The sequence below is a fragment of the Bos indicus x Bos taurus genome, chromosome 6 (assembly GCF_003369695.1).
Source record: "Bos indicus x Bos taurus breed Angus x Brahman F1 hybrid chromosome 6, Bos_hybrid_MaternalHap_v2.0, whole genome shotgun sequence".
NCBI classification, from domain to species: domain Eukaryota; kingdom Metazoa; phylum Chordata; class Mammalia; order Artiodactyla; family Bovidae; genus Bos; species Bos indicus x Bos taurus.
The window spans coordinates 83,482,675-83,496,798 of record NC_040081.1 but is presented as its reverse complement, the minus strand read 5'-3'; the positions used below and the strand labels follow the sequence as shown (position 1 = coordinate 83,496,798).

The window sequence follows — 14,124 nt, the reverse complement described above, 5'->3', positions numbered from 1 at the left end:
ATTGTACCAATATTAATTTCTCAGCCTTGACAAATGGACCACAGTTATGTAAGATGTTATCATTAGAAGAAACTGAGTGAAGCATATACAGAAATTGTTTTACCTTTGCAAATTTTCTGTAAATCTAAAATTATCCCAAATAAAGATTTTAAAACAAAGCTATTGTATTATGCCCTGTTCAGTTCAGTTCAGTCGCTCAGTCAGGTCCGACTCTTTGCGACCCCATGTATCGCAGCACGCCAGGTCTCCCTGTCTATCACCAACTCCCGGAGTTTACTCAAACTCACATCCATCGAGTCGGTGATGCCATCCAGCCATCTCATCCTCTGTCGTCCCCTTCTCCTCCTGCCCCCCATCCCTCCCAGCATCAGAGTCCTTTCCAATGAGTCAACTCTTTGCATGAGGGGGCCAAACTACTGGAGTTTCAGCTTCAGCATCAGTCCTTCCAATGAACACTCAGGACTGATCTCCTTCAGAATGGACTGGTTGGATCTCCTTGCAGTCCAAGGGACTCTCAAGAGTCTTCTCCAACACCACAGTTCAAAAGCAGCAATTCTCTGGCGCTCAGCTTTCTTCACAGTCCAACTCTCACATCCATACATGACCACTGGAAAAACCATAGCCTTGACTAGACGGACCTTTGTTGGCAAAGTAATGTCTCTGCTTTTGAATATGCTATCTAGGTTGATCATAACTTTCTTTCCAAAGAGTAAGCGTCTTTTAATTTCATGGTTACAATCACCATCTGCAGTATTTTGGAGCCCCCCAAAATAAAGTCTGACACTGTTTCCACTGTTTTCCCATCTATTTCCCATGAAGTGATGGGACCAGATGCCATAATCTTCATTTTCTGAATGTTGAGCTTTAAGCCAACTTTTTCACTCTCCTCTTTCACTTTCATCAAGAGGCTTTTTAGTATTCAAACATACAAACATACATAATACCTATAAACACACGTGCAACACAGGGACAACTGAAACGACGGAAATTATAGAAATCAGCCACCATACTTTTCAGCACTACACTAAAGCAAGAAAGGAGCTTTCTAGTGCTGGAAGAGTTTTCCTGAAACCTGAGAGGAAAGAAACATGAGCCTGAACTAAGAAAAGTAAACATCTGCTTTGCCATTCATCAGGCATAAAGACAGATAAAGCCAGCTGTAAAGTTAACAGAAAATACTATTTCTCCCAAGAATATGCTGTAAAGCATCACCAAAAGAATCCACTTCGAGTAACTGCTACTTTTTTTACTCACAAAGAACTCTTTTCTCTAAAATCATAGATTGTCAAACAAAAAAAAAAACTTGCTCTTTGAAATCTTTCATTAAAATTGAAATATCCCATTCTTGGCTAGATGACCTAAGTTATGTGAAACAGTCTCTATTTCCAGAACTTCAGAAAAGGAGTTTGTGGACATATCCCCCGTTTACTTTCACTCTGGAACTTCCAAAAAAAAAAATTAGTTGAGAGGTTCTTAGACGTATATTTTGGTACTTAATCTGGGAAGTCACTTACATTGATTGTAAATTTGTCCCTCACTCACAAACTAAAGGCCACCTGGATGACATATGCCATTCATCGTTCAAGAAAATCACATGATTCTACCAAATTTGTGACAGTGCTTGACATGTAATACATGTCCAAAATTAGATGTTACACGTATAACGTCTTAAACTGGAATTCCAGACGGGAAATCCGGAGCTACTTATTACTAGCCTTTCGGTTTTTTCTATTTTTAATAAAATGAAGCGTTTCTTCTTGCCGGAAAACTCTTAAGGATTTTGCTATGGAATTCCATGACTTCGCTGGCCATTGAAATCCTGTGCTTGGCTTGCGATGAGTTTTGGTTCAGCTTAAATCCGCCAGAACCAAGTCGCTACAGTGCCACTTCAGGCTTCCCTGATGGGTCAGACGGTAAGACTCTGACAGATAGACAGACAGACAGACAGACAGACAGACAGACACACACACACACACACACACTCCCCGTTCCCACCACCACCCCGCCCCCCAACACAGACAGAGAGACACACACCCACCCAGCTGCGCGCTTCAACTACCTGCGGCAAAGCCCTCCCCCGGACCACACCCAAACCGGAAGCCAGGATGCCCCTAGGGTTGACGGGAAGGCGCCGCCTGGCTGCTGGCTTCTGAGGCCGGCCCCCTCCTGTGACGTCATTGCCCGCCCCTTGACCTCGCGTCCCGCCCTCTTCCCTGCCTCCCAGTGGTCCGCTGAGGCTGCGTCTCTGGAGGCGATGGAGGGATCCCTGCCGGTGGCAGCACGTCCCGGGGAAGAGGCATCTTGCTCCTCCTGGAGAACCAGCCGGTGAGAGAACGAATGTGGGCGCGAAGTGAGGCGTGGCGGGCAGAACCCGGGGTCCGACTTTCTGCATCTCCCACTCGGACGGGCAGGGAGCGCGCGAGAGGCCGCGGGGCAGGGCAGAGCCGGCCTTGGGCGGCGAGGGTAGCGCGCGGGGTAGGTGTGGCGGCGCGGGCTCCGGCCTCTGCGACTCCCGGCTTTGCTGAGGAGGAAATCCACTCGTTGCCCCTTTCATCGCTTTCTCAGTTCTGGTTGGGGTCTGCCATCCTTCTTCCTTCCAGTCACCGGACGTAGGAGGGAGGGAGGGGCTTTCGGTGCGAGCTTCCCTGCCCCGGTGCCGTACACCTTCCTTCCTTTCGATAAAGTGAAAGCCGAGCTCCATGGTGCACGATCCTCCGCTGAGATTCTCCTTTGAAAACTATTACCAGAGGGAACTCGGTAATAATGAATCAGTAGTAGTCAGAACACCCTGAGGCCTGTTGATTGCCCTTTAAAACAAGAGAGAAAAAAGAAAGAAAAACGCAGGGAAGAAAACCACGAGTTACCCATTCTTATTTCGCAGTTGGTGTTCCTGCAGAAATAGAGTGGAAACATTTATGTAGTTCCTATTTGTCATTTCATAATTAATAAAGCGGATAGTTACATTCTGCCCACTACCAGAATATGATGTGCCGAAGACAGAAGTGGTGGATATTTGATTTTGAGCTAATATGAATATTCACAAGCCTATGGCTTTTTCACCAGCCTTAGACCGAAAGGATGCTTTGATACCATGGTATTGCCTGCCATTGCCAGCACTGCCAGACTTACGTGGGGGATATTATGTAATACAAATAAAACCTCCTCTTATTTAAAGCATTTTCGTTTGCCATTTAAGACCTTATCAGAAGAAGAATATTTGAAAGATTCCAGTAAGGCAGCACTTTCTGAAAAGTGGATGTCAGTCATAATCACTAAGAGACAGAACTGGTTAGAATGTAGCTTTTCTGATTTTTACTTAAGAGCTTTACCATCTTAGACTGTTGCTCACCATGCAAGGAAGACAGCTAGAGAAAGTGTACTAACAGTAAGAAAGTTGTAAGAAGACTTTTTCTTGAGTTTTGTATTTTGTTGGAGTGCCAGGGAATATTGTGTATGTGTTTTTATTAGTTAGCTGGAAGGTGATATCACAATGATAAGAGAAATAATAACATTTTCGACCATATGTTTTCAAATTCTTTGCCTATATATCAATATACCAGGCCTATAAAATTGGATCCTGAAATTGAATTTTGTGTTATCACGTTGTTTTTAGAATCCTGAAACTGATATATAGAGCTTCCCAAAACCTAGAATGAATTACACTTTTGCCAAGATGGTATTGATTTTAGCTCAGGCTCAAATTGTCCTGGTGGTTCCCTCTGCCCATGAACCATCTGTGTTTCCCAATTATCATTTTTCTTTCTGTGCCACACTGTGAAAAAATTGAAATGAGCTGCAGTAATTGATATATCACTCTGATCTTGTCACACCAGTATGGTTCAGTTCAGTTCAGTTGCTCAGTCATGTCCGACTCTTTGCGACCCCATGGACTGCAGCATGCCAGGCTTTCCTATCCATCACCAGCTCCTGGAGCTTGCTCAAACTAATGACCATTGAGTCGGTGATGCCATCCAACCATCTCATCCTCTGTCGTCCCCTTTTACTCCTGCCTTCAATCTTTCCCAGCATCAAGGTCTTTTCTAATGAGTTGGCTCTTCACATCAGGTGGCCAAAGTATTGGAGCTTTAGCTTCAGCATCAGTCCTTCCAATGAATATTCAGGGTTGATTTCCTTTGGATTGACTGGTTTGATCTCTTTGCAATCCAAGAGACTCCCCAAAAGACTTTTCCAACATCACAGTTTTTTAATTTTTAAAATTCATTTAACAGATTTTTTTTAGTGCTTCTTCATGCCTTCTATGAGAGGTGTGTGTGTGTGTGTGTGTGTGTGTGTGTGTGTGCGTGTTCAGTCGTCTCCACCTGAACCCATGGACTGTAGCCTGCCAGTCCATGGAAATGTCCAGGCAAGAATACTGTAGTGGGTTGCCATTTCCTACTCCGGGAGATCTTCCAGACCCAGGGATGGAACCTGTGTCTCCTTAATTGGCAGGTGGATTCTTTACCACTGAGCCACCTTGGAATCCCCCACTGTGAGAGGTAGTAGACAATATAGTGTGGTTGTAGGAACCTAGACTGATTAGTTGCAGGGCTTGCCATTTACCTGCTCCGTGACCTTGGGCAGGTTATTTAGGTTAATCTCTGTCAATCTCAGGTTTTTTCCTCTGTTCAATGGATATAGTAATAGTGTCTATCTCCTAAAGTTGTTGAAAGGGTTAACTGAGTTCAGTTCAGTTCAGTTGCTCAGTCGTGTCTGACTCTGCGACCCCGTGCATCACAGCACGCCAGGCCTCCCTGTCCATCACCATCTCCCGGAGTTCACTCAAACTCACGTCCATTGAGTCAGTGATGCCATCTAGCCATCTCATCCTCTGTCATTCCCTTCTCCTCCTGCCCCCAATCCCTCCCAGCATCCGAGTCTTTTCCAATGAGTCAACTCTTCGCATGAGGTGGCCAAAGTACTGGAGTTTCAGCTTTAGCATCATTCCTTCCAAAGAACACCCAGGGCTGATCTCCTTTAGAATGGACTGGTTGGATCTTGCAGTCCAAGGGACTCTCAAGAGTCTTCTCCAACACCACAGTTCAAAAGCATCAATTCTTCAGTGCTCAGCTTTCTTCACAGTCCAACTCTCACATCCATATATGACCACTGGAAAAACCATAGCCTTGACTAGACGGACCTTTGTTGGCAAAGTAATGTCTCTGCTTTTGAATATGCTGTCTAGGTTGGTCATAACTTCCAAGGAGGAAGCGTCTTTTAATTTCATGGCTGCAGACACCATCTGCAGTGATTTTGGAGCCCCCAAAAATAAAGTCTGACACTGTTTGCACTGTTTCCCCATCTATTTCCCATAAAGTGATGGGACCGGATGCCATGATCTTCGTTTTCTGAATGTTGAGCTTTAAGCCAACTTTTTCACTCTCCTCTTTCACTTTCATCAAGAGGCTTTTTAGTTCCTCTTCACTTTGCCATAAGGGTGGAGTCATCTGCATATCTGAGGTTATTGATATTTCTCCTGGCAATCTTGATTCCAGCTTGTGCTTCTTCCAGCCCAGCGTTTCTCATGATGTACTCTGCATAGAAGTTAAATAAGCAGGGTGACAATATACAGCCTTGACGTACTCCTTTTCCTATTTGGAACCAGTCTGTTGTTGCATGTCCAGTTCTAACTGTTGCTTCCTGACCTGCATATAGGTTTCTCAAGAGGCAGGTCAGGTGGTCTGGTATTCCCATCTCTTTCAGAATTTTCCACAGTTTATTGTCCACACAGTCAAAGGCTTTGGCATAGTCAATAAAGCAGAAATAGATGTTTTCTAGAACTCTCTTGCTTTTTCGATGATCCAGCAGATGTTAGCAATTTTATCTCTGGTTCCTCTGCCTTTTCTAAAACCGGCTTGAACATCTGGAAGTTCACGGTCCACATATTGCTGAAGCCTGGCTTGTAGAATTTTGAGCATTACTTTACTAGCGTGTGAGATGAGTGCAATTGTGCGGTAGTTTGAGGTAAACACTTAAAACTGTGTGACACAATGTTTGTTCTTGTTATTAAATGCCAGGTACTGTTTTAGAGATTTGAAATATGGTAGTAAATTCCTAATGGAGCACATCTGCCTTCCCCTTTCTATAGGGGAAGGCAGATAATAAATAGTTAAGGATATGTGATTTGAAAAAAATACAGCAGTGAGCCGCCTGAGCAGAACGAGACCATTTAGTTGATTGTGTTACCAAACTTGGGTCCACTCACTGAATGTGCAGCAAAGCCAATCTACTGACACCAGGTTGTAGTGAAGAAAGTACAGTTTATTGCAGGATTTAGCAAAGAACACTGGCAGCTCATGCTCCAAAGACAAAAACTGCCCCATTGGCTTTCAGGGAAGGGTTTTTAAAGACAGTCTGAGGGAGAGGGTCATAGGGTATGTGATCCATGCTCAGTTCTCTGATTGCTTGATGGTGAGATAACAGGGTAATGTTTTTGGAACCTTGGTCATCACCCTTCTGGTTCCAACTAATCTGAGGTCTACCTGCTGCTGGTCAGTTAACTTCTTCCGCTTGGTAGGGATGTTAGCATCTGCAAGACAACTAAAGTCCTTGACTTTGTCTTATGGCTAAACTATTATTATTTTGTCTTATTTGACTGCTGGAATGGGTGGCTGTTCCCTTCTCCAGGGTGTCTTCCCAACCAGGGATCGAACCCAGGTCTCCCTCATTGCTGGAGGATTCTTTACCATCTGAGCCACCAGAGAAGCCCAAGAATACTGGAGTGGGTAGCCCATCCCGTCCCCAGGGGATGTTCCTGACCCAGGAATCAAGCTGGGGTCTCCTGCATTGCAGGTAGATTCTTTATCAGCTGAGCTACCAGGGAAGCCCTAGATATCATAATTATATGTTAAATTCTGGGTATGTATATTATAGAAGGTTTATGGGCCACTCAGTATTGCTAAAATATAAATCCATCAGAATATATATTATAGCAATGATATTTATAGCAATTACAGCAATGATAACACCTGAGAATAAAACAACTATGGGCTCTAATTTACACACACAGCAAGCAGTGAATGAATTTAATTTTGACCTATTTTTACAATTGAAATAAACTGGTAAATAATAAAATATATGTCTGGTTTGTAAGATCTCTTTTAGTACCTGGTGAATCTGATTTCACATATTTTACATTACAAAATATGAATATTAAATAGCTATACTTGCTCTTTTGTTTTCTTTTTTCAGTGCAAATACAAATTTCTCCATCATGCCAACAGAATCTGTGGAGATTGATGATGCATTATACAGGTAAGAACCTTATGGAAGCAAATGTTTTTTCCAATAGTTCTTCTCCCGTAATGGAGTATAGGTAGTCTGTTCGAAGACACCATTAGGCCTTTGCAGAATTTTGTAAAATGTGTTGTAAGAGTTCTGCTCAAGTAAAAATTACAGTTTCTTTCTTTCTTTTACTATAGTCTGAAAGCTTGAATAATATTTAAATCTTGGTTGCTTTAGGTTTAATTGGTGTGACTAAGAATGATTTTGCTATCCACTACCAAATATACCTCTTATTTCTGGACAGGAGTACATATTTAATTTCCTGATATTGCAGGAGTGAGTCTCATGAAAGACAATTCATTTCACTTTAGTTAGTGATACAGCAGCATCTAGAGAATATGTTTACTTCAGTGTAAGCTCATTAACAACAATCCATGTTTGCACTGCATAGACAGTGGAGAAGTGATTGAAGAGCGGTGGTTTGAATGGAATTTAGTGGGACTTTTTTTTACCATATTTTTTTCATGAAATCAGGATACTTTTTTCAAAATTAAAGAGAACTTAAAAACACATAAGGCTTCCCTGGTGGCTCAGACGGTTAAGCGTCTGCCTGTAATGTGGGAGACCTGGGTTAGATCCCTGAGTCAGGAAGATCCCCTGAAGAAGGAAATGGCAACCTACTCCAGTACTCTTGCCTGGAAAATTCCATGGATGGTGGAGCCTGGTAGGCTACAGTCCATGGGGTTGCAAAGAGTTGTAAACGACATGACTGAGCAACTTCACTTCACTTAAAAACACATAAATTGCTGTCATTTCTAGTAAATTTCTTAAATACTTTGAGATGTTTGCATGGAAGATAGTATAATCACCATTTAAAAGTTTTTAGATTTTTCTGTATATGTAATCATGAAAAAAAGATTTTATGTAGGTAGAATTTGGAACAATAGGCTTTTTATGTATTTTGGATTTCTTTTTATATTATTTTATGTGGGATGCAGAGTCAGTTTTAAGCAGCTTAGGAGGAGCTGATATGTTGATTTCAAGTCCTATTTTGTCCTAGACCCTTGGAAGAAAAAGACTAACTTGATTTTGCTTATGTGAAAACTGTTTTACCATATGATATCCTAGCTATAATTATATTGGGTTGGCCAAAAGGTTCGTTCTTTTTTTTTTGTAAGGAGGCTCTAGTAGTGCTTAGTTGTCTTTTAGTTCATTCAAAACAGTTTTATTAGGTGGTATTATGACAGCTGTTGTGTCAGTGTGTGTTTTGAAAAAACTTATTAAAATTGGTAGATTTTTATATGGTCATTTCAGTATTATTGAAGATGGAAGAAAGAAAGCATTTTTGGTGTATTATGCTGTATTAGTTCAAGAAAGGTAAAAATGCAACTGAAATGCAAAAAAAAAAAAAAGATTTGGTACAGTGTATGCAGAAGGTGCTGTGACTGATTGAACATGTCACAAGTGATTTGCGAAGCTTCGTGCTGGAGATTTCTTGTTGGATGATGTTCCACAGTCTGGTAGACCAGATGAAGTTGAAAGCAGTCAAATCAAGACATTAATTGAGAACAATCAACATTCTATCACACAGGAGATAGGTGACATACTCAAAATATCCAAATCAAGTGTTAAAAATCATTTGTACCAGCTTGGTTATGTTAATTGCATTGATGTTTGCGTTCCATGTAAGTTAAGGGGGGAAAAAAAACCTTCTTGATTACATTTCTGCATGCAAATCTGTAATGAAAACTTTCTATTTTTAAAACAAATTGTGATGAGTGGCGAAAAGTAGATACTGTACAGTAATATGGAATGAAAGAGATTATGGGGCAAGCAAAATGAACTACCACCAACCACACCAAAGGCCATTCTTCATCCAGAGAAGGTGATGTGTATGTGATAGTGTTGGAAAGTGAAAGTGCTAGTCACTCAGTTGTGTCTGATTCTGTGACCCCATGGACTGTAGCCCACCAGGCTCCTCTGTCCATGGGACTTCCCAGGGATTTCCCAGGCAAGAATACTGGGGTGTGTAGCCATGCCCTTCTCCAGGGGATCTTCCCAACACAGGGATCAAACCTGGGTCTCCTGCATTGCGGGCAGATTCTTCACTGTCTGAGCCACCAGGGAAGCCCTGGGGTTAGAAGGGAGTCCTCTATTATAAGGTCCTTCTGGAAAATGAAACATCTCCAACAAGTACTGTTCCCTGGAGACTGTAAAAGACACCTGGAACAGTTCTTTGCTCAAAAAGATAAAAAGTTTTGGGAACATAGAATTATGAAGTTGCCTGAAAAATGGCAGAAGGTAGTGGAACAAAACGGTGAATACATTGTTCAATAAAGTTCCTCAGTCTTTACGTGAAAATGAAAAGTATATCTTTTATTTTTACTTAAAAATAGAAGGAACCTTTTGCCCAATCCAATATATATATTTAAGTAGAAAATATTTTTAGGGCATTTTCAATACCTACTTTAACAAAGTGTCTTGCTAAATATATTTCACTTTTTTCTTTTTACTCAATCTTAAATCACCTCATAGTTTCTGATCAACTAAACCTGCAATTATTCTCAGAATCTAAAGGTTTTTGGGGGGCTGGAGGAGCACTTCTGACAGCATTCAGAGCCACGTCTCTATTTAGTTTTGCATCTTTATTACCGTGCATTGTCAGGTAAGTTAGGCAGACTTGGCCAGTTCTATAGATTTGCCCATTTCTTTTTCTCCAAAGATATGCCTGAGCCTGCTAATCCAGTGATTTATCTAAAAACAATGAATGAGTCCCAATTTAGTACTCAAGACTTGGTTTTCTAACTTTGCTTTTACCAAAAGATGCTCCATTGGAGGTATCTATATATGTGTTATTCACTCAGTCATTCCGACTCTCTGATACCATGGACTAGCCTGCCAGGCTCCTCTGTCCACGTTCTCCAGGTAAGAACACTGGACTGAGTTGCCATTCCCTTCTTCAGGGTATCTTCCTGACCCAGGGCCAGGTCTTCCACATTGCAGGCAGATTCTTTACCATCCCACACCAGGGGACACCATTGGAGGAAATTAAAACTAATTCAGATAATGATAAAATTATTACTTTGCTGTACTTTGCTGTCTCTCTCTTTTTTTCTTAATGTTTCTTGTATATAGGTTCCTATGGAGAGGTCACTATATGAAGAAGGGGTGAATGAATATAAGAGCAGCATCAGGGCATTCTTAGGTTCTGGATTAGTACAATCATAGTAGTATCAATACTGTGCATATTCTAGTGGAATACTAGAGGAAGTTCTTCTGGCTTTTGAGATAACAGTTTTCTTGAATTTGCTTGTATTCCTAGATTTCTCAGACTTCTCTTATGTAAAGCCAGGTTCCAACTTTAGGATTTTTATCTCAGTTTATTCTTTGGTTCATGTCCATTTCCACGATTTTAGCTATTTCTCTAAGCTAGTGATGAGGCAATGGCACCCCACTCCAGTACTCTTGCCTGGAAAATCCCATGGACGGAGGAGCCTGGTAGGCTGTAGTCCGTGGGGTCCCTAAGAGTCGGACGTGACTGGGCGACTTCACTTTCGCTTTTCACTTTCCTGCATTGGAGAAGGAGATGGCAACCCACTCCAGTGTTCTTGCCTGAAGAATTCTAGGGACGGGGGAGCCTGGTGGGCTGCCGTCTATGGGATCGCACAGAGTCAGACACGACTGAAGTGACTTAGCAGCAGCAGCTTAGCAGCAGTGATGCTTAAGTCTCTTTCTTCAGCTTTCTTCTTCCAAGCTCAGTACCTTCTTTTTAAAATGCATACAAGATGGTTTAAATGTAAACCAGGCAGATGTTCAGCAGATAGCTTGTTTAAAAAAAAAATTTGACATATAGTTGATTTTCAGTGTTGTGTTATAATATCTACTTTTTGAGAAACACTTTGTAGAGAGAAGTGAATAAGGTCTTTGACTTTAGAAGAGAATGTTCACATCCAATCCTGACATTTATATGAACCAAAACTAGTTATTTAATCTTTATACTTCTCATACTTCTCATGTGTAAATGAGAAGAATAATACCTCTTAAGAATAATATCTTAGCCTTAAAGATTTCATGAAAAAACTATTAATATAATTTTTCAGCATGAAGTATCTCAACACCACTGGAAAGCTTTTCCTTCTCTCTTCCCATTCCCAAGCTTAATTAAATGGTGTGCCAGACCTATTCAGTAACCTAAGCTAGAAACCTTGGTGTCATCCTAGATCTTTCCTTATTTATCATCTTCCAAATTCAATTCTTTAAATCCTTTCAGTTCCTTTTAAGCAACTCTTAATTCCATTTTTTTTTTCATTTTCTCTCCCTGCTTTGGAATTTCTCAATTGAACTATTGTAATTTTCTCATACGTGATCTCTTTAGAACTATTCTTGTTTCTAATCCATCTTTCATAAGTTGTTCAAAGTTGTATTTTTGGCACTTATCTCACAGTCCATGGCTTCTCAGTTTAAAATCCTGGGTGCCATTTCCTTCTCCAGCCAAATAGTATAATATACATTTAAGCCCTCTTTGGATATAGTGTAGCAGTGGCAAGAGTTTGAACTTTGGTGTTAGATCTGAATTTGAATCATTCTCCATTGTTTGTGAGTGTATGATATTAGGTTACTTAACCTTTTAAGCGGAGAAGGCAATGGCACCCCACTCCAGTACTCTTGCCTGGAAAATCCCATGGATGGAGGAGCCTGGTAGGCTTCAGTCCATGGGGTCGCTAGGAGTCCGACACAACTGAGCGATTTCACTTTCACTTTTCACTTTCATGCATTGGAGAAGGAGATGGCAACCCACTCCAGTGTTCATGCCTGGAGAATCCCAGGGACGGGGGAGCCTGGTGGGCTGCCGTCTATGGGGTCGCACAGAGTTGGACACGACTGAAGCGACTTAGCAGCAGCAGCAGCAGCAACCTTTTAAGTGTCATCGTTTCTTTCATTTATTAATTTTTTTTCATCCACTCACTTATTCAACATATTTAATGAGAAAATGTGCACATGATGAAAAAAATTCATCATGAAGAATGGTACCTATGAGTTCAATAACTTCTAATATGCCATGAGTTATGGTCCTGTCTTTGTTTTTAGCTTCCATGTCACTTCTCACCCCTTTACCCTCTGACATCCTATTGTTTATCTTTGCCAAAATTTATATTAATATTGTCAAAATCTAGGATTTGATTTTGCCCCACTTAAAAGCTAAAAGCTAGCCTATTATTTAGTGGATGCTAACAGAAAATGTGGAACATCTGGGTCAGAGACAAAGTGTTTCGCTCCTAATGATACAGCAAAGAGCATGGGCATCATCCTAATATTGGTTCTCCTTACTCCCAAGTCCTACTTCATATCTCAGAGTTAAATACAACCTTGAGAAAAGGCCAAGTAAAGAGCAGTTAAGACATTGCCTTCTAGGCATATCTAGAGAGACATCTTGGAGTTGAAAGACCCATGAAAGAGTATCTCCCATCATAAATACATATTTTCCCACAGTTTCACTGAGATATAAATTAGTATAAAGTAGATCAAGCATATTTAAAGTGTACAAATTGATATGTTTTGACATGTGTATATACTCATGAAATCATCTCCACAATTTAGATAATATCAATCACAACTAAACATTTTCTCTGCGCCCGTTGGTAATTTCTACCTTTCTTCTCACTCCAGCTGTCATTTTCCCCAGGCAACCACTCATCTGCTTTTTGTACTGTAGAATAGTTTTCATTTTCTAGAATTTTGTATATATGGAATCATACAGTATGTACAACACCTTTGGGAAGTTTGGCTTCTTTCACTCAGTGTAATGAGTTTGAGATTCATATATGATTTTGTATCAGTAATTTGTTCTTTTTTATTGCTGAGTTTTCTATTTTATGGCTATACTACAGTTTATTGGCTTCCCTATAATTTTTGCAGTTGTACAAATATAGGCTTACAAAATTGTACAGTATTTGTAATTGTACAAATCTAGGCTTCACTGGTGGCTCAGCTGGTAAAAAATCCACCTGCAATGTGGGAGACCTGGGTTCGATCCCTGGGTTGGGAAGATCCCCTGGAGAAGGGAATGGCTACCCACTCCAGTATTCTGGCTTGGAGAATTCCATGGACTGTATAGTCCATGGGGTCATAAAGAGTCAGACTCAGCAACTTTCACTTTCACAATTTATTTAATCACTTAATAATTGTTGATGGGCCTTTGGGTTGTTTCCAGGTTTTGGCTATTACAAATAAGGCTGTCATGAGAATTTATATACAATTTTGGGAATACTGATGTTTTAACTATTGAACTTTAGGAACCTTTAATATGGTATGTCTGTCAATATTGCTGTACTCTATTTAATAAGGTTATGCAGTTGTTTCGGACACAACTCAGAGTGAACAATAGCTGTCAGTTAGATTAGTAAGATTGTAAGATAAGTTAATATGCAAAAATCATTTGTTCTCCAATTTAAGAGTAATGAGTAACTGGAAACTGAAACTTAAAAATTACTATTTACAATAATATAAAAAATACAAAAATTTGACAAAAGTTTAATGGCACCCCACTCCAGTACTCTTGCCTGGAAAATCCCATGGACGGAGGAGCATGGAAGGCTGCAGTCCATGGGGTTGCTAAGGGTCGGACACGACTGAGTGACTTCACTTTCACTTTTCACTTTCATGCATTGGAGAAGGAAATGGCAACCCACTCCAGTGTTACTGCCTGGAGAATCCCAGGGATGGGGGAGCCTGGTGGGCTGCCATCTATGGGGTCGCACAGAGTGGAACACGACTGAAGTGACTTAGCAGCATGCAAGATCTTTACACTGGTAACTATATAACATTACTAAAGAGAGTACAGCAATATTGACAGACATACCACATTAAAGTTGTGTCCGACTCATTTTGAACCCGTGGACTGTA

General features: G+C 40.9%; 1 protein-coding gene across 1 annotated transcript in view; it reads left to right on the top strand.

Moving 5' to 3' along the window:
* Nucleotides 1-2,196: 2,196 nt before the first annotated feature.
* UBA6 (ubiquitin like modifier activating enzyme 6) overlaps nt 2,197-14,124 on the top strand; it is an 87,431-nt gene continuing 75,503 nt past the window's right edge. The window contains exons 1-2 of the mRNA XM_027544635.1: nt 2,197-2,325; nt 7,189-7,251. Of these exons, the coding sequence (XP_027400436.1) occupies nt 2,255-2,325; nt 7,189-7,251 (134 nt within the window). The 5' untranslated portion in view covers nt 2,197-2,254. The remainder of the gene's footprint in view (nt 2,326-7,188; nt 7,252-14,124) is intronic.